The sequence below is a fragment of the Dasypus novemcinctus genome, chromosome 31 (genome assembly GCF_030445035.2).
Source record: "Dasypus novemcinctus isolate mDasNov1 chromosome 31, mDasNov1.1.hap2, whole genome shotgun sequence".
Classification (NCBI taxonomy): Eukaryota; Metazoa; Chordata; class Mammalia; order Cingulata; family Dasypodidae; genus Dasypus; species Dasypus novemcinctus.
In genome coordinates, this window is record NC_080703.1 from 37933763 (window position 1) to 37955597 (window position 21835).

Sequence of the window (21835 nt, forward strand, 5' to 3'; positions counted from 1 at the left end):
TGATGCCTACCATAGATAAGAGGAAGCAAGTTACTAAACTTTTATGGGCTTCAAATTTCTCCTCTGTATTATGGGAAGATAATAATAGTAATAACAATAAAGATAAACGTATAGTCATTGGATAGATTAAATGAAAAAAACATCTATGTAAAAAACTATGATCCTGAGTTTCTTAGCCCTCATCCTCAGGATATCAATAAATTCTCAAAAGTGAAAAATGCAGATTTTCATCTAAAAGTGAATATGTGCACTTTTCCTGGAGAGAACATTTTTTGCTTCCACCGTATTTTCAAAGGAGCTGTTGACTGTAACAAGAATTTGGTCCCCTAAAATCACTCTGAGTATACAGGTCCCTCTCACTCTGAGCCTGCTGGTATTTTCCCTCACTGATGAGTCAAGCCCGCAAATGCAGCCGTTTCTACCCTCTTCAAGGCCCTAAAGACCTAATCTGAAGTCTGAGCATACTATTGTCCCTTTCAAAATGAGAAGGGGTGAGACAACTCCCCCAAATCAGAACCTCCAAATCCTCGCTAGGGCCAGCTACGTTATTAGTGTGGTCCAATGCAAAAGGAGAATGTGAGACTCACATTCAAATTGCAGGACAGAAGTGCCATTCAAGGTACTAAAATATAAGGCTTTTCCTTTTCTTTGGTGGTTTCCCTCTCAATTTGTTATTGTGTTTTTTTATTTCCTATTTAGTGTCATTCTAAGTAAAGAAAATAATAAAACTTTAGAGTAGTATCATGAATTTTACTGTTCATATTGCACAATGCTAGTTTTAAATACAAATATAAGAGTATGTAACTCTTATACATAGTCACTGAAATTACACAATTCTTATTTCATAGCTCTTACATGCATGTATATTTCATTCCTACCAGAACACTGGAAACGATCCCCAACACTAACTGAACTGTTTTTATTTCCCTTCTTTATATGTGCACATTTTACTAACACTCTATTCCTTTGGCTTACTGATGAGTAAAAGACAAAAAAAAAAGAAACTATGGTTTGTGCTATCTTTCCCTTTCATTCTGTATCATCGCTTTCAGTGCAAATGATTAGCAAATAGAAAATAGGACAGGTCTCTTGATTGTTCACATTTCATAGAAACCATTGCCTTTCTGTGTCTGAAGCAAGATCTGATTCAAATGGCAAGAGTGGCATTTAGAGCTGGCAGTGCCCCTGTGTACCCAATCATGGCTGTGTTGAACATGAGCACAGCGTTCAAGGAGACTCAAAGTGAGTACACACATTCAAAGAAAAATTGTTAAGAGTTTTATGACCAATTTCCAGTTCGTTGGACTTACCCAGGTCAGCTGACAGGGAGGTGAGGATGGACAAACACCAAACAAAGGAACTGAGAAAGTCTACAGCTGTGGGCACGAGAGGGCCATTCACCAGCCCCCTCTCAATTGAGACGTGGAGTGGGCATCCCCATCCCGGCGTCCTCAAGATGAAGGAATAAAATATGGATTAGAGTGGACTTACTGGTATTCGACTATAGAATTATTGTGACTCTAGCAATGGAAGAAAATGTATCATTGATGCGGAGACAGTGGCCACGGGAGTTGCTGAGGGCAGGGAGAGGGAAAAAGAGGTGTGATGTGGGGGCATTTGTGCGACTTGGAGTTGTCCTGAATGATATTGCAGGGACAGATGCAGGACATTGTATATCCTGCCATAACCCACTGAATGGACTGGGGGAGAGTGTAAAGTACAACACAAACTATAATCCATGCTGTGTAGCAGTGTTCCAAAACATACTCATCAAATGCAATGAATATGCCACACTGATGAAAGAAGTTGTTGATGTGGGAAAAGCAGGGGGTGTGGGGAATGAGTCATATGGGAAACTCCTATATTTTTAATGTAACATTTTATGTGATCTATGTACCTTTGAAAAAGAAACGATTTTTTTAAAAAGAATTTTATGACAGCAACAGCAGAGCATTCAACCCAAAATGGGGCTCTCCTGAGCACAGGGCCCCAACTACAAAGTAGATGGAAGCTGTGTGCAAGCCTGCTGAATGCTCTATGCCAACGGGACAGCAAGAAACAGCAGTGGACACACATACAGCTCCTCCATGCATGCTCCACTCTCTCGTCAGACTTTGTTGCAGCAAAGTCAGGAGTTCTGAACCACGGGAAAAAAAACAGAATTGGCTCTCAGGAGAAGTGGAGGAACAGATTTAGTATGTGCAAGCCCAGAGGAGAGTCAATCTCCAAATTCTGAGCCCCATTTTTCAGTTTCCATGGGTTTATATAGGATTTTATGTGGGATCAGCATGACTTTTGCTCCTTGGCTAATGCGTTGCTAGGCGAAATTTTGCAAGCTGGGTTACAGAATCAGAATGCAGGTGCACGGTTGCGGGCTGATTTACAGAAGCAGGGGGGTGGGGGGATGTCACTCGTTTGATATCTTCCTGCTAGGCCATGTTTTCATAGGCTGATTTGCAGAAACAGGGGGCAAGGCCACGCCCTCACAGGCTAATCCACAGAAGCAGGGACAGGAGTGACTTTTTAGATATTTTTGCAAGGTTATGCTTTTTATTTCTCAACAACTTCACTTACAAATCGTAAGTTCAAAGACATATTATTAAGCATCTCAAAATGACAACGGCATAGCCTTAAACCCAGGGCAGGGACCTTCTGAGCACAAAGCCCTGTGCAGGTGCTTAGGCTGCATGCCCACAAAGGCTGCCCTCGCTATCCACTCCACACCCTCTGACTTCAGGCAACAAAAAGCAGAGGCTCCTTCCTTCTTGACATTTCCGTACTTATGAGCCACACTGCCCAAGGCTAATAAAATGAGGACAAAAGGAGATGATCTGATGTTCGGCACCTGGACAACTAGAGAGTTGTTGACCAGGGAAGGATGTTGTAACCCTTTCCACTCAAGCCAGGAGGGCCCCTAGACTAAGGTGAGGAGACCCAACACTATTTTGATTACATGGAAGAAAGGAAAAAAGGGACTTCATAAGAAATGCCTAGATGCAAAGCAGTCGTTTAGGTTTCGTTTATTCATTCCTTTACTGTCCCACTGAATATGTATTGACTTATTTCAAATTGCTAACTAGATGCTGAAGATTTAACCATGACCAAGGCAAAATACATAGTTCCTACCTTTATAGGCAATTTAAATAAGGCAAAGATGAGTCAGTGCCACACGGTCTACCAGGGTGCTAAGGAAACACAAGCAGAGTACTAAGGCGGCTTTGGGAACAAATAAGACTTTCTGGAATTAATTCATCTCTACCTTCTACAAAGGATGAATAAGAGTAAGGCCAATAACTTACAAAGTTGTGTGGGAGAGAGTGTAAACTATAATGTAAACTATAAACCACCCTTAGTGGCAATACTCCAATATGTGGTCATCAAGTATAACAAAAGTACCACACTAATGAAGGATGTGATCAGTGTGAGAAAGTGTTGGAGAGACATGGAATCCCTGCTATTTTAGATGTAATATTTATGTCACCTAAATTTCTTTAAATTTTTAATGTATATAAAATAAAATTTAAAAATAAAAAAAAGATTTAAAAAGAGTAAGGCCAAAGGAGGGGATGTGGCTCAACTCAGGGGAGCCAATGTCGCTCACTGGTTGAGCACCGGCTTCCCACTTAGGAGGCCCGGGGTTCAATCCCCAGCCTCGGTACCTAGAAGACAAAGGCCAAGGGGGAGGAAACAGAGACTGTCTTGACAAAGCAGCAGGAGCACAGCCCATGGGAGTGGAGTCCGGGGTCAGAGTGGGCGCTGGTACATTCCAGGAATTGATTCAGGAGTAGGGGGTGGGAAAAAGTGGTTGGCCGTGAAGATACTTAGAAAAAATACAATTGTCAGGACCGGGCGACCAGTGACTGGAGATGGAAGGGCTGAAGGTGGATAAGGAACAAGAAAGGATGGTTCTCCAGGCTTCTGGGTAGGAACCGGGGTGGATGCAGGCGCCATTTCCTGAGGGTTGAAAGCCCGTGGCGGCCAGAAAAGAGAAAGAACCCGATACAGAGGCTATGTCAGAGGTTGCCCTTTTCCTAATCGTTCCCCGTTGGGTCAAAGCTCGCTCCCTGTTTCGGTTTTATTCCCCTAAAAGCTGCCTCCCCGCAGCAGGCGGACTGCTCCGGCCGGCAGCAGAAAAGCACATTCTCCTCACAGGAGGGAGCTCGCGAGCACAACCCCGAAACAGGAAACTGAAAGACCTAAACACCCCGCCTTCTGGGGCTCAGAGAGGCTCCACCCCACGGCAAACAGCCTCTGGAGAGCAAGTCCCGGCGGCCGCCATGACGCGGCCATTCCGCCCGCCCCGAGGGATGGGGCCTGCGGCCTAGGGGGTGCCCGGATGTGGAGAGCCAGCCGGCGCGTCACGTGACGCCGCCCGGAGGGGCGGGGCTCTGGCTGCGTCGGGGCTGCGGCGACGTCGACGCGTCACGTGACGGCGGCCCGGCCAGCCAATGGGCGAGCGCAGCGGAGAATTTCGAATGCCCGTGGCGGAAGTGGGGGAGCGAGCGGAGCGGGTGCCGCGGGCTGTGGAGGCCCGGGCCGGGGCTCGGAGCTCCCGCGACCCGACAGCCTCGCGGAGCCCTGGGATGTGAGGAGGAGGGCGGCGGCGACAGCAGTGGTGGCCGAGGTACGCGGAGGCGGCGGTTTTTTGGCGCGGGGAGCAGGGGCGCCCCCCTCCTTCCCGCCCCGGGGTCTCGGTGCGGGTCTGAGTGGGTGGGCCGTGCAGCCGGGAGCCTCTTTCTGCTCAGCAGCCCCACCTGCACCCCCGTTTCCCGCCCTGTGAGGTCCAGGGATCCCCGAACCTCCTGGGCCGTGTGGATCGAGGGACGTGTAAAGAAAACATTGAGGGGAGAGAAGAACCAGGCTCCCCTAAAAAGGGCTCAGAATTGGCAGCTGTGCCGTGGACGTCCTGCCCCCGCCCTCCAGGCCTGTGGCTTCCCTGAGGCTCCCCTGACATATCCCTCATCCTCCTTGGGTGCTTTTGAATCCAGACCCCTTACCCGAGCGCTACACGCCGGGCCGACCGCCTTCCCCTGATCCCGCCTGTTTTCATTCGCCCCCACCACGCATACCCCTCCCACACCCCCAGTGAACCGCGTCGGCCGAGACCGCAACCAGAACTTGTGATGTGACCCATTTCTTTCGTCATTTTAACTCAAATGTAATCCCGGAGGCTTTTCAGATAAGCTTTAGTTTTTAAATGAACCTGATCGGTTTCTTAAACTGTGTGACTCTCAAAAATCTTCCTCGGGGTACGTCGGTTTTTATACAACCCACTAACGTTAGTGTTTTTAAAAAAACGTTTTGCTTGCTGTACTGGAAGCCCCCCTGTATATATTGTACCACCATTGGCAGAAGGAAAATATTGAAATAGGGCTCACAATATCCATATTTAAAACCCAGCCACTGGCATAGAAGAAAATAAGGAAACCCTGGAGAAAATACTCAAGAAAAAGTGCTGCCCAGAAAAAAATCGTTTAAGAGATTCAGATCTCTTTTGTAGTGAAAATTGTATAGGGAGATTGTTGTAGGAAACAAGAATTTTGTTCTTTTAGATTTTAAGATGTGCCAAGTCTAATGAAAAAAGTTGTTCTTTGAAGAGTAGTTTGACATGCTTAGTAGCAGTATACTGAATCATGATTGATTTGCAGCACTGACAAAATTATACCTAAATATTAATATACTTTTTAGCATATTCATTCCACTGTCAATGTTTTGCTAATTTTGACTTTATTTATTTAGAGCAATCATTAATGTCTTAATTTGCTATGTTCGTGATTTACTGGATGTTAGGGGATCTGAGTTTTATAAACGAGAAAATATATGTTCCTCTGCCCTAGTTCCTGCTGTTTCCAATTCTGTGATTATAATAGACAATTAAAATTGTATAAACCTCTGAGGATCACCCTGACTTTCTTGAGAGTATGTGCATATTTTAAGTAATACTGGTTTAAAAGAGTGTGGAAGAGAGAGACATGTAATAGTCACCTAATCTGATAAGTGAATAATATACAGAAACGCTGGAAATCAAATCCCAGGTATATAATTGCCTCTGAACTAACTCTGTAAGCCTAAAACACTAAAAACGTGACATAAAGATTGTATGTGAGAAACATGACTAATAATAGCATCGATATATAGTGATATTAAGTGTTTCACCCGTGCCTTGCATAAAATAAGCCCCCAATGAGTATCGTTAAAAAATGAATAAGTGGCATATTACAGAATCTTTGGGTTGGAAATCCATATTTTTAATAACTTCCCTATAGATTGCCAGAGGAGGATGAGATTAGGACAAAAATACTGAGATTTAAAAGCTATAAAATTGGGAAACAATGTGGCTCAAGCAATTGGGTTCCCGCCTTCCACATGGGAGGTCTCTAGTTCGGTTCCTAGTACCTCCTAAAGAAGACAGCACCCCTCTCAATTGAGAGGTGGAGTGGCCATCGCCATCCCAGGGTCGTCAGAATGGAGGAATAAAATATGGACTAGACTGGACTTACTGATACTCTACGATAGAATTATTGTGACTCTAGCAATGGAAAAAATTATATCATTGATGTAGAGACAGTGGCCACAGGTGTTGCGGAAGGCAGGGAGAGGAAAAAAGAGGTGTGCAGTGGGGGCATTTTCAGGACTTGGCGTTGTCCTGAATAATACTGCAGGGACAGATGCAGGACATTATACATTCTGGAGTGTAAACTACAATGTAAACTATAATCCTTGCAGTGCAGCAGTGCTCCAAAATGTATTAATCAACTGCAATGAATGTGCCACACTGATGAAAGAGGTTGTTGATGTGGGAAAAGTGGGGGGGGTGAGGAGTGGAACATATGGGAACCTCCTATATTTTTTAATGTAACATTTTGTGTGATCTATGTATCTTTTAAAAATAATACATTTTTTAAAAAGCGTTAAGAAAAAAAAGACAGCAAGCTGGTGCGACAGGCAGGTGTAGCATGCCGATGCAACAAGAGACACAAGAAAAAAAAAACTTAATGAGAGACATTCAAAGCAGGGAGTGGAGGTGGCTCGAGCAATTAGGCGCCGCCCTCCCACATTGGAGGTCCCGGGTTCGATTTCCAGTCCCTCCTAAAGAAACAAGATGAACAGTGAACAGACACAGCAATGACAAAACAATAAGGCATCGGGGAGAATAAATAAATAATAAAAATAAATCTTTTTTAAGAAAGCAAACTATAAAATCTGAGTTATTACTGAGTTACTTATCTACTTTGCACAAACTCTACAATTATAAAAATGAGTCTATTGTAGTTCATCCTTTATGGACAACTTATGTTTTCATTCTTTAGTTTTATATTTTATAGCAATATTGTCTCTTAGAAAAATTAAATATTTTTTCTTGTTTTAAATTCCTAGACAGAAAATGGCCAAGGAAAGGTGCCTTAAAAAGTCCTTTCAGGACAGTCTTGAAGACATAAAGAAACGAATGAAAGAGAAAAGGAATAAAAACTTGGAAGAAATTGGCAAGCGCAAGTCTTTGATAGCTGCCCCGTGCCAAGTAATCAGTAAGAAATTTTCATGGTGTCTTTTGCATCATTTTTTAAGTTTAAGTTTATCAACTGATATATTTTTTAATCCTCTTTTTAGACAGCACTTCTACACTCCTGAAAAATTACCAGGACAACAATAGAATGTTAGTTTTAGCTTTGGAAAATGAAAAATCCAAAGTGAGAGAAGCCCAAGATATCATCCTAGAGCTCAGAAAAGAATGTTATTACCTCACATGCCAGCTCTATGCATTGAAAGAAAAACTTACTTCACAAGAAACTGAAGAACCTGCTCAGGTATTTTCACAACAGAGGCTGCATTTCTTAGGATAAAAGTGAAACCCATGGGTTAGTAGTTTAGATCAGTTATGATATTTAAAATTAAAATTACTGATCTCTTAGCGAATTGTACCCTTCTGCAGATCTCCAGCCCAGATATTGTATCTGGCAATAAAGAAAGCTTCAGGCACATAGGTGATTGAGGCCTGTGTTTGTCTAACTTACTTCTGAAATCAAGGAGCGAGAAAAAGTGCAAAAGAAGTAGTTTAACCTCTTGCACTGCCAGTCCCTTTGAATGTTGAACTAACCTGAGTCAAAGATGAGGCAACTAAACTAAAGGTCTAGAGTGGTAGCTGAAGTGAACTAGTCCAGAAGGTTTGATCAGTGCTCCAGACCTTAGCTTTTCTATGTAATTTTGTTATTCAGTGGGGTTATATAAGAACTGCCTTCATTTAGGGGCTGCAGAATATTTGAGTGCTTTTTGGAGAATCATTTTTACCCACTAGTTGGCTAAATAAAGAAGATGATACATTTTCTGACCAAATTTTTTATTTGATTCTGTTTGTGCCCAAGGTTGTATAGAAGGGGCTCAAGTGTGGTCCTGTCAGCCAGAATATAGCAGATGTGGAGAAAGCATGATTTGGGTATTCTTTGTGTCTCATTGAATGTAAATACTGAGAGGAGTAATGATGAGCCAGCCAGTTTCTCCTTACTTTTTCCCAAAAGCCACTGCCAGGAGCAGAGAAAACAGCAGTGGTGAGTGCCAGGTGTTAAGAGAACAAAGTTTACTCCCTTCCTGTATGGGCATATGTTTCCTGTGCCAGTGACGACATTTGCAGTGGCACTTAGAGCAAGAGGCCAAATAAGAAAGCCAAACCCCAGTGTCTGGGGTAGGGCTGTGGAGGGAGTTTGAGATGGGAATAAATGCCTCCTCTCCATTAACAGGAGGAGCCAGTCAGTGTAAGAGTTCTTGCCTCCCTGCAACTGAGGTAACTCCGTATTTTTCTAGGTATAGAATGTATGTATGTAGGAACATGGTTGATCACACAGACACACAAATATATATAGCAGGTACATTTACAATGTAGTTGAAGATTCCCCATACAAAGATTAGATATGATTTCTTCATTTTCATATGGTATTACATTATCTAACAGTTTTTTTCTTCAGAATGTAATCCTTCCTAGTTTTTATTCTCTTGTTCAGTCAACTGTTGAGGGAAAAAGTCCCAATAAAGGCATCTGACTCTTCCTTCTTCCCTCTCCAAAGTTTTTTGCTGAAATCCTACATAGAAATTATATGAAATGAATACCCATGAAGAGAAAATTCTCTTATTGCAGGCCACTTAGCATTTATTAAAAGCTTTTGTTACCTGCTGGAGGGGGTGTGTTCTTAGCATTTAAAACATCAAAGTTTATTTTCTGCCATGCCATATACTTGCAACATGTGTCACTCATCCATCATGCTGCACTTGTGCTTTCATGTTTATGAAGTCAGTTTAACAGTGGTGGAGAAGCTTAAAATGCTTTAATAAGATTAATGTTTTTCATACCTACCAGTGCTTAACTTATCTTTTAAGGATCAATCAGAAAGCAGTATCTAATAGGCTTTCTTGAACCCCTAAGTTTTGTTATCTTATTAATTTGTTTTTGGATTATATATATTATTAAATATCCTTCTCATTTACCTTTGGTAATAGGAATAGTTACAGAACACTAACTATATTGATATTAAAATTTAAAACTTAACAGGTTGAAATTTCTGGTTGTATTGTTTCTGATGAACAGTGTTAGCCCATAAGGTATAACATCAGCCCACTGTATATGCATCAAATTTTTTAAAAATAAAATAAATCTGAAATCTGAACTGAAATAGAAATCAGACTGGAAGTTTCATTTCCTAATACGAATCCGCAAATCTGCCTGTATCTACTTGTGTTCTCCATGTTCCCTCCCATTACAGTGGCAATAGTGTCCCAGGTCCTATCAGAGGCCAAGCAAGCTCCTCCCCTTTTGTACCAGATTACTTCCACACACTTGGACCAAAATGCAAGCTCGTGATCATCAAAGCCCTGTCTTGTCCGGTCTCTGTGCACACGTAGCCAACTGCTCTCTTCTGTGACTATTCCAGCCACGATAGCCTTTCTTTCCTGAGCACAGCAAGGTTTTCTTTCAAGGAACTCTTGCATTTATTGTTTCACTGCTTTCTCTTTCTCCTGCTTCCAGTAGCTGGCTCCTTCATGTTCTTCAAATTTTACATCAAAGAATTTAAATTCTAGATCCTACCTAAACAAGCCCTCCAACCTTAGTTACTTTCTGTCACTTGATTTTGGGTGTTTCCTTCATAGCACTTGCCATTATCTGAAATGTGTCTACCTCTTTGTTTCCTTTCTTATATTCTCTCTCCCTGAATTAGAATGTAAGTTTTAGGAAGGCAGGACCTAAACTGTTTTTTAGCTACTGTAGTCCCAGTTCCTGGAACAATCCTTGGCACCATACTACACTGTCATTAAATGTTTATTGTTGAAGAATTGAATGCTTTGTTATGAATACTTCAATGGTAACAGTGTTCTCTTTTGTTTTAATACATTAACAGAGTCTGGAATTATGTCCCTCTGGAATGGACTCCATTAGTAATGACAACTCCAGGGAATTATTTGTGAAGGATTTACGGTTAGTATGAAATTCATTATTATAATTATTAATACCAAGAAAGTTTTAATTCTGTGAAAGGAAGTTTAGGAAATTTTCATCACAGTGACCTTTGTATTTGATGTCTGTGTTTACTGATATAAAAGAAAATTTTGTACGTTGAAATTGTTACATTTAGCCAAGCTAAAGCTTTCTTTTTCTAAATGTATTTACTTTTTTTTTAAAGATTTATTTTATTATTTATTTCTCTCTCCTTCCCCCCCCTCCATTGTCTCCTCTCTCTGTCCATTCGCTGTGTGTTCTTCTGTGTCCACTTGCATTCTCAGCAGCACCAGGAATCTGTGTGTTTTTTTGTTGCATCATCTTGCTGCATCAGCTCTCTGTGTGTGCAGCGCCACTCCTGGGCAGGCTGTGCTTTTTTTGCACAGGGCGGCTCAATGCAGGGCATACTCCTTGCACATGGGGCTCCCCTACGCAGGGGACAGCCCTGCTTGGCGTGGCACTCCTTGTGCGTAGCAGCACTGCATGTGGGCCAGCTCCACATGGGTCGAGGAGGCCCGGGGTTTGAACCCTGGTCCTCCCATATGACAGGCAGACTCTCTGTCAGTTCAGCCATGTCCACTTCCCTTATATTTACTTTTCTGATGTTTAGGAATAACAGGCTTCTCCAGAACTGTAAACTATTCTCTTCAGTTATATTTTTCTCTCCATCTTATTTTTATTCTAACAAGGATTTGGCTATTCAAGTGACAGGTGTTTTATTTCTTTTTATGTTATTATTTATTCACTTATTTATTATTGGGATATAACCATGTAAATAAAATGCACAGATCTTAATTATACAGTTCAGTGAGTCTGACTAATACATATCTATAGAACCAAACCTCAGTTAAGATATAGAGCATTTCCATCTCTAGCCCAGGATTTTTCAGTCTTAGCACTATTGAGCTGCATAATTCTTTATTGTGGGGGCCTATCCTATGCATTGTGAGACATATTACAGCGTCCCTGGCGTCTACCCACTTGTTGCCAGTAGCACTTCAATTGTAACAACCACACCTGTCTCTAGGCATTGTCACATATCCCGTGTGGACCACATGGCCCCCAGTTGAGAGCCACTGCCATACACAGTTCTGTCATATCCCTTTCCAGTCTCTCTCTTCACAGAAGTAGCCACTAAGGAGATTTGTATCTCAACTGAAAAATATAATTATGATCAGAGTAAGGTTACCCTAATAGTACTAAGTCATAAAGAAAATTTTTTGTTTTGTAAACCAAAGGTGGGAGGGAGGCAAGGCTTTTAAAGAAAATGAGCAGGGGTAACTTCAGAGGAGTCAGTACTTTACCGCCGTAAAAGCATGCACTACCAACGAATCACAGCTCTGCTGATGATTAAAGCAGGGTAATCAAACTGCATTTCTTTAAAATACTGCATAAGTCAATTCTGATTGGCGCTTTTTCCAATTAAATGAAATTACAAATTGTGCCATGTTTTTGAGGCAGAACTGTTCAACTTGAGTATGTTAGTAAAATTTTAGTGCGAGTGGCAGTCAAATCAGCCTCTAGGCAATCAACATAAATGTTTTTTTGGTTTCCTTTCATACAGAACAGATGTATTGATTTAGAATGGAATTATGAAGTGTTACCTACAAGAAAGAAAAAACTTAGTATTTAAGAAAATATTAAATTTGTTTTTATTACATGGTTGCTAAATAAGTTTCTGTTTTTCATTGGTACTTTCTAAGGCAAAGTCCTCTTCAGGAAGCTGGCCCCCCAGGACAGGAAGAGTCATTCCAAAGAGAAGGTAATTCAAGTGAAAACCTGAAAATATTATTAAGGGCAAGAGGAGATCTTTAGGAACAAGTAACATGAATTAAATTACTCTATTCATTTTTTTATGTTTTTAATCTGCTTGTCTAGTACTTGTGCTCAAAGCAAATCAGTTTATTTCACACAGAACGATGGAGTTTGAAAACACATCTGACCAGTGTGCTAAACCTGTACTCAGACACTTTGGCTGTAGCTGTGGCTGCAGCATTGTTGAGTCCTGCTATGAGCCAGGGCCTGTATTAGACCTTTTAAGTGTATTATCTCCCATCACCTTTACCACAGCCTTAGAGTATAGGTATAGTCAGTACTCACAGAAGCCAAGCATTTCACAAGGAGTCGCCCAGCTGGTAAGGGCTGCACTCCACTCTCTTCTTGCGGGGTTTAAACTGATGTGCCGCTGTTTTCCAAATATCGGTCCCCACTACTTGAACTAGGCTTTGAAGGAGGGGTGGTATTTGAATAAGCAGAACCAGATGGATGTCCTCCCTTTTCCTCAAACTACAAGTTAGATTTCTCACCTGAAAGGCTTTCCGGCGATCTAAATTGTTCTCGTTTTTTCAAAGAACAACTTAGTTCCCACTTTCTCAGGTATTTGTCCTACTTTGGGGTATGAGATTCTCTTCCTCTGAATTCTGTAATCACAGATACATATAGACTACACAATTAGGAGTTAATCATTTGTTACTTTTTACTTCCTACAGATAATGTGTGTGACCACAATGAGATTCTAAGCTGCTGCTTTTTTATTACCAATAGACAATAAAAGGTGGTATACCTAAATAAAATAGGTGGTAAATATCTTATTAATTAATTTGTCAGCAGTCTCAATACTAATTTTTTTAAACTATAGGCACATCAAACCCCTTGTTAGGATATTTTTTAAGGTTATGGAAGATTCTTTCCCACGTCCAAGTAAGCCATCATTTGCCAAATAAATGGATGGTAATATTAAGTTCCCCAGATTTTCATTTACTTAGTCATTCTGTTTTTAATTCTAAGACCCTTGACATTAAAATTCGCATGAAATAAGATTATTTTTTCATTGTCTTTTTAATTCTCAGAGCAAACTCCTACTGTTTCAGACAGATTGGGATTTGATTTTGAGTCAAGTGAAGATAAGCCTACTGATCATGTCTTACCTAGAACTGTATCTGTTCGTCACAATTTAAAAAAGCGTTTTAACAGTCTATGCCAATTTGATGCTGTGGATAACTTTGAAACCAATCATTTGACCATAGAATCTTTTAAATTAGAAAGAATTCGCTTTGCTGACCCATTTATAAATCTACACATATCTGAAAATGTAGACCAAAACATTTCTCAGGGGAACAAGGACCAAATTAACTTACCACCAAAACCGATTTACCCAGCAAGTCTTAGTAAAGCAAAAGAAGTCATTTTAGAGTCTAAATCTGAGCAAACTAAAACTAAGCATATAGATGCACAAAGAAGAAAAAGAGAAAAAAGAAAAGTGAACAGAAGAAGAAAATCAAAGTATATATCAAGATATAAAGGGAACAAGAATGAAAGTAAAAAAACTGTTTCTGAAAAAAAATTGGATGAACTTCTCCATGCCAGTGATGCTTACAATTTTAATTTGGAAGAGGGTATTCACCTCACTCCTTTCCGGCAAAATAAAAAGAGCAGTGATTCTAAAAGAGAAGAAAGCAACAATGACTCTGAAGTGAGCATCTGTGAGTCATATGGGTCAGGAGATGATTCTGATGACCTCTATTTGCCTCCTAAAAATACTTGCAAACACATTCAAAATCTCACCAGCGAACCGCTTAGGAGCCCAATCACCAAGCCACGATCCAAAAGAACAGTAAAATGTACAGAAGAAAAAGAGACCCAGGGTTCCAAGCCAACAAAAACACCTACCAAGAAAACTCCTACCAGTAAGTCATACTTGTTTGCCTGCATTTTTAATGTTTAGGCCAAATGATTACTCCTGATGCTTATCTCTTCTACTTGCCTCCTGTCTCCCTGACGGGGCGGGGGGAGTTGGTTGAGATTTTCCATCTGTCTCTTTCTGGGGGAAGTTAGAGACAGATAAAATAGTGGGGGTTTGGGATTAGAAATCACAGTCTTGTTGCTCTAACTTATTTCAAACTAATTTAAATCCTCTTCAATAACAAATCCACTTGTTATACAGGAAGCGTTTTTATTTTCAGTAACGAGATCCCCAAGCTGCAGGGAAACATTTTTTATATGTGAAGCCTTAAGTAGAATTAAAATATCTTTTATATAGTCACCTGAAATATCTCCTTGAAAAGGAAATTAAACTTAAATCCAGTGACCTGTCATTTTAATGCCTTTGCTTTATATTTAATTTGACAGGAACCATGATTTAAAATAATTTTCTGGTTAGTGAAGGGAGGCCTAATGAGACTGAAAAACTTTTTCCTCGATTAATAGGCTTATTATTCTTTTGCAAGACATTTCTTACTTAAAAACCATGGCTTAAACTCTTGCTTTTAGGTCAGAAGTTAAGCATGGGGGAGCAGGTATAAGCTGCTCAGGCATTCAGTGGATGAATGCCTGCCTCACACCTATGAGGTCCCAGGTTCATTCACCAGTACCTCCTTTTAAAAAAAAAAAAAGCAAGGTTCAAATGTTGCCACAATAGCCTGTACCTATCCCCAAAGGTTCTCATCTGGGAATTTTAGTTTATACAATGAAACAAACATATACAGTCAAAATCTATCATTCTCAACATATTATCATATAATTTCATATTATCCTCAGAATGGCTCTATGAAGTATATTGTTTATAAAGAAACTAAAGCCTAAAAAGTTAAATGGCTTTCCAAGGTCAAGCGGTTAGGCAGTGGTAACATATAGATATCTTTGTTTAAAAGATACTATAATGATATTGGAATAAATGAAACAAGATTGAAAAAGCTGTTACTATTGAAGGTGGCTAACTATGGGTTCGTTATCCACATTTGTGCACATTTGAAATGTTCCATAATAAAGTTTTTTAAAGGGAAAAAAAATACACCCTCAAATAATGTTACTCGGAGTGATCTGCAGCCCGGCAGCACCAGCCTCTCCTGTAGTGGGTTCCCCAGGGGATTCATGTACATATTACAACTTGAGAAGCATTTTCCCAGAATGTAGCAACTGATCTGATACTGTGGTTTTGTTAACCATATTCTCAAACTGAAAGTTGGAATAATTACTCCAGTGCAGTATACTTACCTGGGGACAAGAAGAAAATTTGAAACACAGATGACCATGGAGCACATGGTTGCTGAGTAGAAAATCATTTCAGTTAAAATTTAATTTATCTTAGGAAATTCTTTGCTTTTTACGACTTTTTGAGGAGACTGCTTCTCGCACAGTATCCTTTCTATTGGCTGTGTACCTGCTTCCCAGTATAGGTATAGCTGCAAACATGTCTATTAACATGGATGCTTCTGATGGGAAAACATTAGGTAACTTTTCAACATACTAGTTTTACCAGAGGGAATCTCTTTTCTCTTGGCTTACACAAAAGCTAAGATTTAGAATTCTTGTTTATTTAATAGAGTTTAAATGGCTTTATAAGACTACAGGAAGCCACTTGATTATAAACTTTGGTATTGAACTGGGTAGAGGCCATGTTGACTAAAACAAAATTCAACAGTTAGGTTAAATTAATTCTTTATGCCCAGTCTTGGGGAAATTTTAAGTTTCATTAAAGTGTTCTGTTGTATCAGTTCTTCACATATACATAATTAGTATTTCAACATCATATGGAATGAAAGGAAGTGGAAAAATGATGAAAAGGTAAAAAAGATGTGTGTCATAAGTACACTGAATTTTGTATAAGTTTAGGATATATAATTGAGTATAATTTTTAGCTCCTGTGACCTTTTAGAACCATATGCAATAAATGTTTTTGTAGGTGCACCACCTGAAACTCACCAGTCAGCTCATCTTGGCCTGAAGGACATCACCAATGTCTCCTTGTCTCCTGCAGTGAAAATCAGAAAACTTTCTCTTTCTCCAAAAAAGAGTAAAGAAAGCCCAGCAGCTTCTCTGCGTAAGCGCAGGTGCACAGCCATTGTGAACTATAAGGAACCCACTCTCGCTTCGTAAGTATTGATTTGTGGGACTTAAGTTCTAATGACATATTTGTGGGGAGGTGGAAATGTGAACCTTTTTCAAGAATGTGTCTTATTTGAAACAAAAGTTTGATTTTAAAAAATGGAAGTGGGAGTAACTTTATACAGAAGAATAAGTTAATATTAGAATGTGTATAATTATTCCTAAGATCTCTTTTTACCCTTATAGGAAATTGAGAAGAGGAGACCCTTTTACAGATTTGTGTTTCTTGAATTCTCCTATTTTCAAGACAAAAAAGGACTCCAGACGCAGTTCTAAAAAAAAATGTATTAAGGAAATACAGTGAAGCTTTTGTTGGATGCTGTTGAAATTCATCTGATAACTCTCTTGCTCAAAGAAAACTTTGTAAGATAGTACACCAGTGAGTCGAATTATTGCTGTAGAATATTCTCTTGACAGGACCGTGTAGATCATGAGCATTTCTTCAGAATTACTTACAGTGTGATGGTTGATCTTAACCTTAACTAACCTTTAATAAAGTTGTGTTTATTTTTTTCTTTTGAATATAAATAACTGGACTTAAGCACTGTAGAAGTTTAGTATTTTATACTGCCTAAAACCCTTCATTTTAGTAAAAATGTATCTTTCACCAAAAATTTGAAAATTAATAATGATTCTCTGAATTAAGATGCTTTAATTATAAGTTTTAGCATCTTTTATTCCCTTAAATAGGGGATACTAGAATGGATGGTTTTCAAAGACAGGCTGAGGATCTTTTGACACTCTTTATAATATTTGAGTCCTTGACATTCACGTAGGTGTATCCTGAGTTGTGTGTGGATCCCTTACTTCACAGTTGTATTTAATTTTACATATATATGAGATCATGATTAGAGAACTGATGGTTGCTTAGGCTCAGGAACTGGGTAAGTGACTAGTCCAGAACCCAAAGCTCTAGGGATACATTGTACTAAGTGATGCCTCACAAAATCATCACTTCAAGATAGCTCCTATTTCATCAAAAATCTGAAATGTTAAATGTGCGAATGCTAAGGGCTTTTTGTATTTGCTCTATATAAAGTTTTTGATCAACAGTAATGGAATTATTTCAGTGCGTAACTTGTTTGTATCTCTTTAAACTTTTAAAGCACTGTAGTCTATTTTTAAAGAGCAAATAAATTTTTGAGTAAGATTGCCCTTGTGTTTTTTTTCTATTGTTTAAACACAAAGAATATCTGGTTATCTTTTTTTAAGATTTTTTTAAAATTTCTCTCCCTTCCCCCTTCCCTCACCCCATTGTCTTCTCTCTGTGTGCATTTGCTGTGTGTTCTTCTGTGCCCACTTGTGTTCTTGTCAGCAGCACCCAGAATCTATGCCTCGTTTTTTGTTGCATCATCTTGCTGCATCAGCTCTCCATGTGTGTGGTGCCACTCCTGGGCAGGCTGCGCTTTTTTCGTGCTGGGTGGCTCTCCTTGAGGGGTGCACTCCTTGCATGTGGGGCTCCCCTACGCGGGGACACCCCTGCATGGCACTGCACTACTTGCGCGCAGCAGCACTGCGTGTGGGCCAGCTCACCACACGGGTCAGGAGGCCCTAGGTATGAACCTTGGACCTCCCTCCCATGTGGTAGGTGGACGCCCTATCCATTGGTCCAAATCCGTTTCCATGGTTTTCTTTCTAATCTCCATTATATCCTCATCCTTTGTGGACATTTCTCTTTTTGTGTTCCTTGTTATTCTCTAAAGTTATTGTCATGAAACTCTAAGCTTCCCCTCCATACTTTCAACCTACCACTTCTCTCTTCCAAACTTTTCATTGTGGAATCTCCAGGTCCATTATCAACAAATTCTTATTTTACTGGGTGGCCCTTCCAATCCCAACCTCAAATTTTCTTGATTGCATTTCATGTGTTTCTCCAAATCAATCACACCCAAAATCCTTTCCATCATCCCAAATTTGTCTAGCCCCCAAATCGCTAATTCATATGCCCTACTCCTGTTAAAATCTTCTTTTCCCAATTTGCTAGTTTACCTACTCCCCTAATACTTGTTTTTTAAATTCATGGAAATTCTATAGTGGACATCTTAATTTAAATTAGTTAAAATTAAATAAGATTAAAAATTAAGTTCCTCAGGCTCCATAACCAAATTTTAAGTGCTCAGTAGCTACATGTGGCTGTGGTTACAATATCTCAAGCTCTGGTGCTGGTGCCGGGCTAGAGTGGTAGAAAGCTCAGAAGAAGCCAACAAAAATCATTACCATATCAGACAATGTAGATGTAGGACGTTTGCATCATTGCAGAAAGTTCTATTGGACAGTGCTGCTGGAGGCCAGCAGTCAGCAAACTGGCCTATGGGCCAAATTCAGCACGCTGCCTCATTTTGTATGGTCTACAAGCTAAGAATGTTTTCTTACATTTTTACATGATTGAAAAAAATCAAATGCAATTCTTATTATAACAAACACTAACTTTGAACCCCAATAAAATACCTATATCATATCCTCAACTTTGCCTCCAAAGTAAAGTATTTACTTTCTGGCCCTTAACAAGAAAAGTTACCAACTTCTGTTCTAGACCATTGAGGACCTTTGCTTTATAAACCATTCTCTCTTGGCGGCGGACTTGGCCCAGTGGATAGTGCATCCGTCTACCACATGGGAGGTCTGCGGTTCAAACCCCAGGCCTCCTTGACCTGTGTGCAGCTGGCCCACGCGCAGTGCTGATGCATGCAAAGAGTGCTGTGCCACGCAGGGGTGTCCCCCGCGTAGGGGAGCCCCACGTGCAAGGAGTGCGCCCTGTAAGGAGAGCCACCCAGCATGAAAGAACGTGCAGCCTGCCCAGGAATGGCGCCGCACACACGGAGAGCTGACACAACAAGATGACGCAACAAAAAGAAACACAGATTCCCATGCCGCTGACAACAACAGAAGTGGACAAAGAAGAATACACAGCAAATAGACACAGAACAGACAACCGGGGTGTGGGGGAAGGGGAGATAAATAAATAGATAAATAAAAAATAATAAAAAAATTCTCTTCTGTCACTTTCTCATCTAGCTTTGATCCTCTCCTTCCATTCCTCCCCAGTCAACCATTATCCTAAAATTGGTATTAAGTTTTTTGTACTTTTAATGTTTCTCTATTCTTATCATAGTGTAAATCTAGGCTGTTAAATATTACTTTACATTTTAACATTTTACATGAATGTTAAACCATTATTGTACATATCCTTTTGCAACTGACTTTCAACTCAACCTTGTTTTTGAGATTTCTCCATGTTGGCAGATGTAGATTATTTTCATCCTTGTATAGAATTATGTAAATAAATGAGACTTAATTCCTCTTTTGAGACATTTTGTTTCTACTTTTCCATTATTACAAAACAATGCTGCAGTGACTAACCTGTATTCTTGTACATGTGCATTAGTTCCTATGGCATTGTCCCTAGAAGTAGAACTGCTCAGTTGTAGAGTATATTGAACTTTAACTTTATTAAGGATTGCCAAAGTGTTCTATATTATGGGTGTACCAATTGTGGTACAGGGAATGTACTTAATTGCAATTTTTTTTGAGGTACCAGGGCCAGTGATGAAACCTGGGACCTTATATGTGGGAAGCTGGTGCTCAACCACTGAACTACCCTGGCTCCCCTGAGTTGTTTTCATTTGTTTCCTTGTGTTTGTTTATTTTTAGGAGGTACCAGAGATTGAACCCAGGACCTTATATATGGGAATTAGGCACTCAAGCACTTGAGCTATAGCCACTCCCTAACTGCAGTTTTTAAGTTCCAATTTCCCTGTACACTATCCATCACTTGGTGTTACTGGACATTAAAATTAACCAAACAACAACAAAAATTAACCAAACAGATTAGTGTGAAATGATTTCTCTTTGTTTTAATCACTAATGAGATTGTATCTTTAATTACTTATGAGAATTCAAGTGTTTATTGGTCATTCTTATTCCTTTTACTGAAATTTCTTTTTCTTAATAAATAGTATAGGTGCTTTTTTTGTAAACACTTTTTTTTTTAAATATTCATTTATTTATCCCCTCCCCTCCTTCCCCACCCCCATCTGCTCTCTGTGTCCATTTGTTGTGTGTTCTTCTGTGTCTCCTTGTATTCTCATCAGGCAGCTCCAGGAACCAATCCTGGGACTTTCCAGAGTGGGAGAGAGGCAGTTATTTTCTAGTGCTACCTCAACTCCCTGATCTGCTACGTCTCTTATTATCTCTCCTCTGTGTCTCTTTTTGTTGCATCATCTTGCTGCACCAGCTCTCCGCATGGGCCAGCACTCCTGTGTGGGCAGTACTCTGCAGTCCAGCCCTCCACTCAGGTGAGCACTCCATGTGAACCAGCTCTCCACACAGGCCAGCCTGCCCTCACCAGGAGACCCTGGACCTCCTATGTGGTAGACAGGAACCCAACTGCTTGAGCCACACCCGCTTCCCCAGAATATATTCTTTATATATTCTGGACACTAGTCCATTGTGGATTTACATGGGTTATAGATATTTTTCCTTAATTTCTGTCTCCCTTGTCTTTTTTACCTTGTTTATATATTTGTTTCTTTCTAAACTCTATTCTTAAAGGAGTTTTAGATTATAGAAAAGTTACATTGAAAATGTAGGGGGTTCCCATATATACCACCCCCACACCCTCTCACATTTTCCTCTATTTAATAACATCTTTCATTAATGTGGTATATTTTTACAATTAATGTGCAAATATTGAATATAGTGTCTTTTGATGTACAAAGTTTTAAATGGTAGAACTAGCCATTAAAACTGTCTTATCCTGCTGTGTTTTTGTGTAGAAATTTTTTTTCTTAATTATTATAGATCTAGGTTCTCTTAATTCTTCCTGATTCCATTTAAATTATTGTTTCTAGGAAATTGTATATTTTCCATTTCTTACTTATTTAACATTCTTTAGATTGTTTTTTAAAAATCTACCTGTAGTTGCGTCACCTATTATTGCCTATTTCTATCTGCTTTCTTTTGTACTTGATCCATTTTGCTAGATGTTTGTCTATTTTGTTAATCTTTTCAAAGGACTAGCCTTGGCTGATCCTGTTTTTCCCCCTTTTTTACTTTATTAATTTCTGCAATTGTCTTATTTCTTTCATTTACTTTGGCAGGGGGTGGGGGGCTTACTCTGTTTTTGCAACTTCTAACCTAGCTTGATGCAACTTCTAACCTAGCTTTTTGCAACTTCTAGCCTTTCTTCTTTAGCTTCCTTAAATTTAGTTTCAAGTTTGTTCTCACTTTCATTATGATTTCTTTTTTTTTGACCCGTTAGTTATGTAGTTTTTTTTTTACCAACTTGGAGATTTTTGTGGTTGCTAGTTTTTGTTATAGATTTCTACTTTTATAATGAATGCATCAGAAATGTGAATTGTATGATGTTGATTCTTTGGTATTTGTTAAATCTTGTGATCTAGTACTGGTCAAATTTTGCAAATGTTTAACAGTGTGTGCTTTAAAAAATCTCTAATTACTGAATGGAGTTAT

The 21835-nt window shown here is 39.7% G+C and overlaps 1 protein-coding gene across 2 annotated transcripts; it reads left to right on the forward strand.

Moving 5' to 3' along the window:
• Positions 1–4483: 4483 nt before the first annotated feature.
• Positions 4484–17515, forward strand: SGO1 (shugoshin 1). Of its 2 annotated transcripts, XM_058290585.2 has the most exons (8): positions 4484–4624; positions 7378–7526; positions 7609–7805; positions 10383–10459; positions 12184–12242; positions 13330–14166; positions 16161–16350; positions 16550–17515. In XM_058290585.2, exons 2-8 carry the CDS (start codon positions 7385–7387, stop codon positions 16665–16667), a joined length of 1620 nt encoding a protein of 539 aa, XP_058146568.1. In that variant the 5' UTR covers positions 4484–4624; positions 7378–7384; the 3' UTR covers positions 16668–17515. The 2 variants fall into 2 exon arrangements, with proteins under 2 accessions (XP_058146568.1, XP_058146569.1); XM_058290586.2 differs by lacking the exon at positions 4484–4624 and having other exon boundaries at positions 7430–7519; positions 16550–16876.
• Positions 17516–21835: the final 4320 nt, after the last annotated feature.

What these genes read in the sequence shown, in the direction of transcription:
- SGO1 (XM_058290585.2), top strand. Translation starts at nt 7,385, where the DNA reads ATGGCCAAGGAAAGGTGCCTTAAAAAGTCCTTTCAGGACAGTCTTGAA. An exon ending in TTATTTGTGAAGGATTTACG is followed by an intron (nt 10,460 to 12,183) that starts GTTAGTATGAAA and finishes GTACTTTCTAAG; the next exon opens with GCAAAGTCCTCTTCAGGAAG. An exon ending in AAGGAACCCACTCTCGCTTC is followed by an intron (nt 16,351 to 16,549) that starts GTAAGTATTGAT and finishes TTACCCTTATAG; the next exon opens with GAAATTGAGAAGAGGAGACC.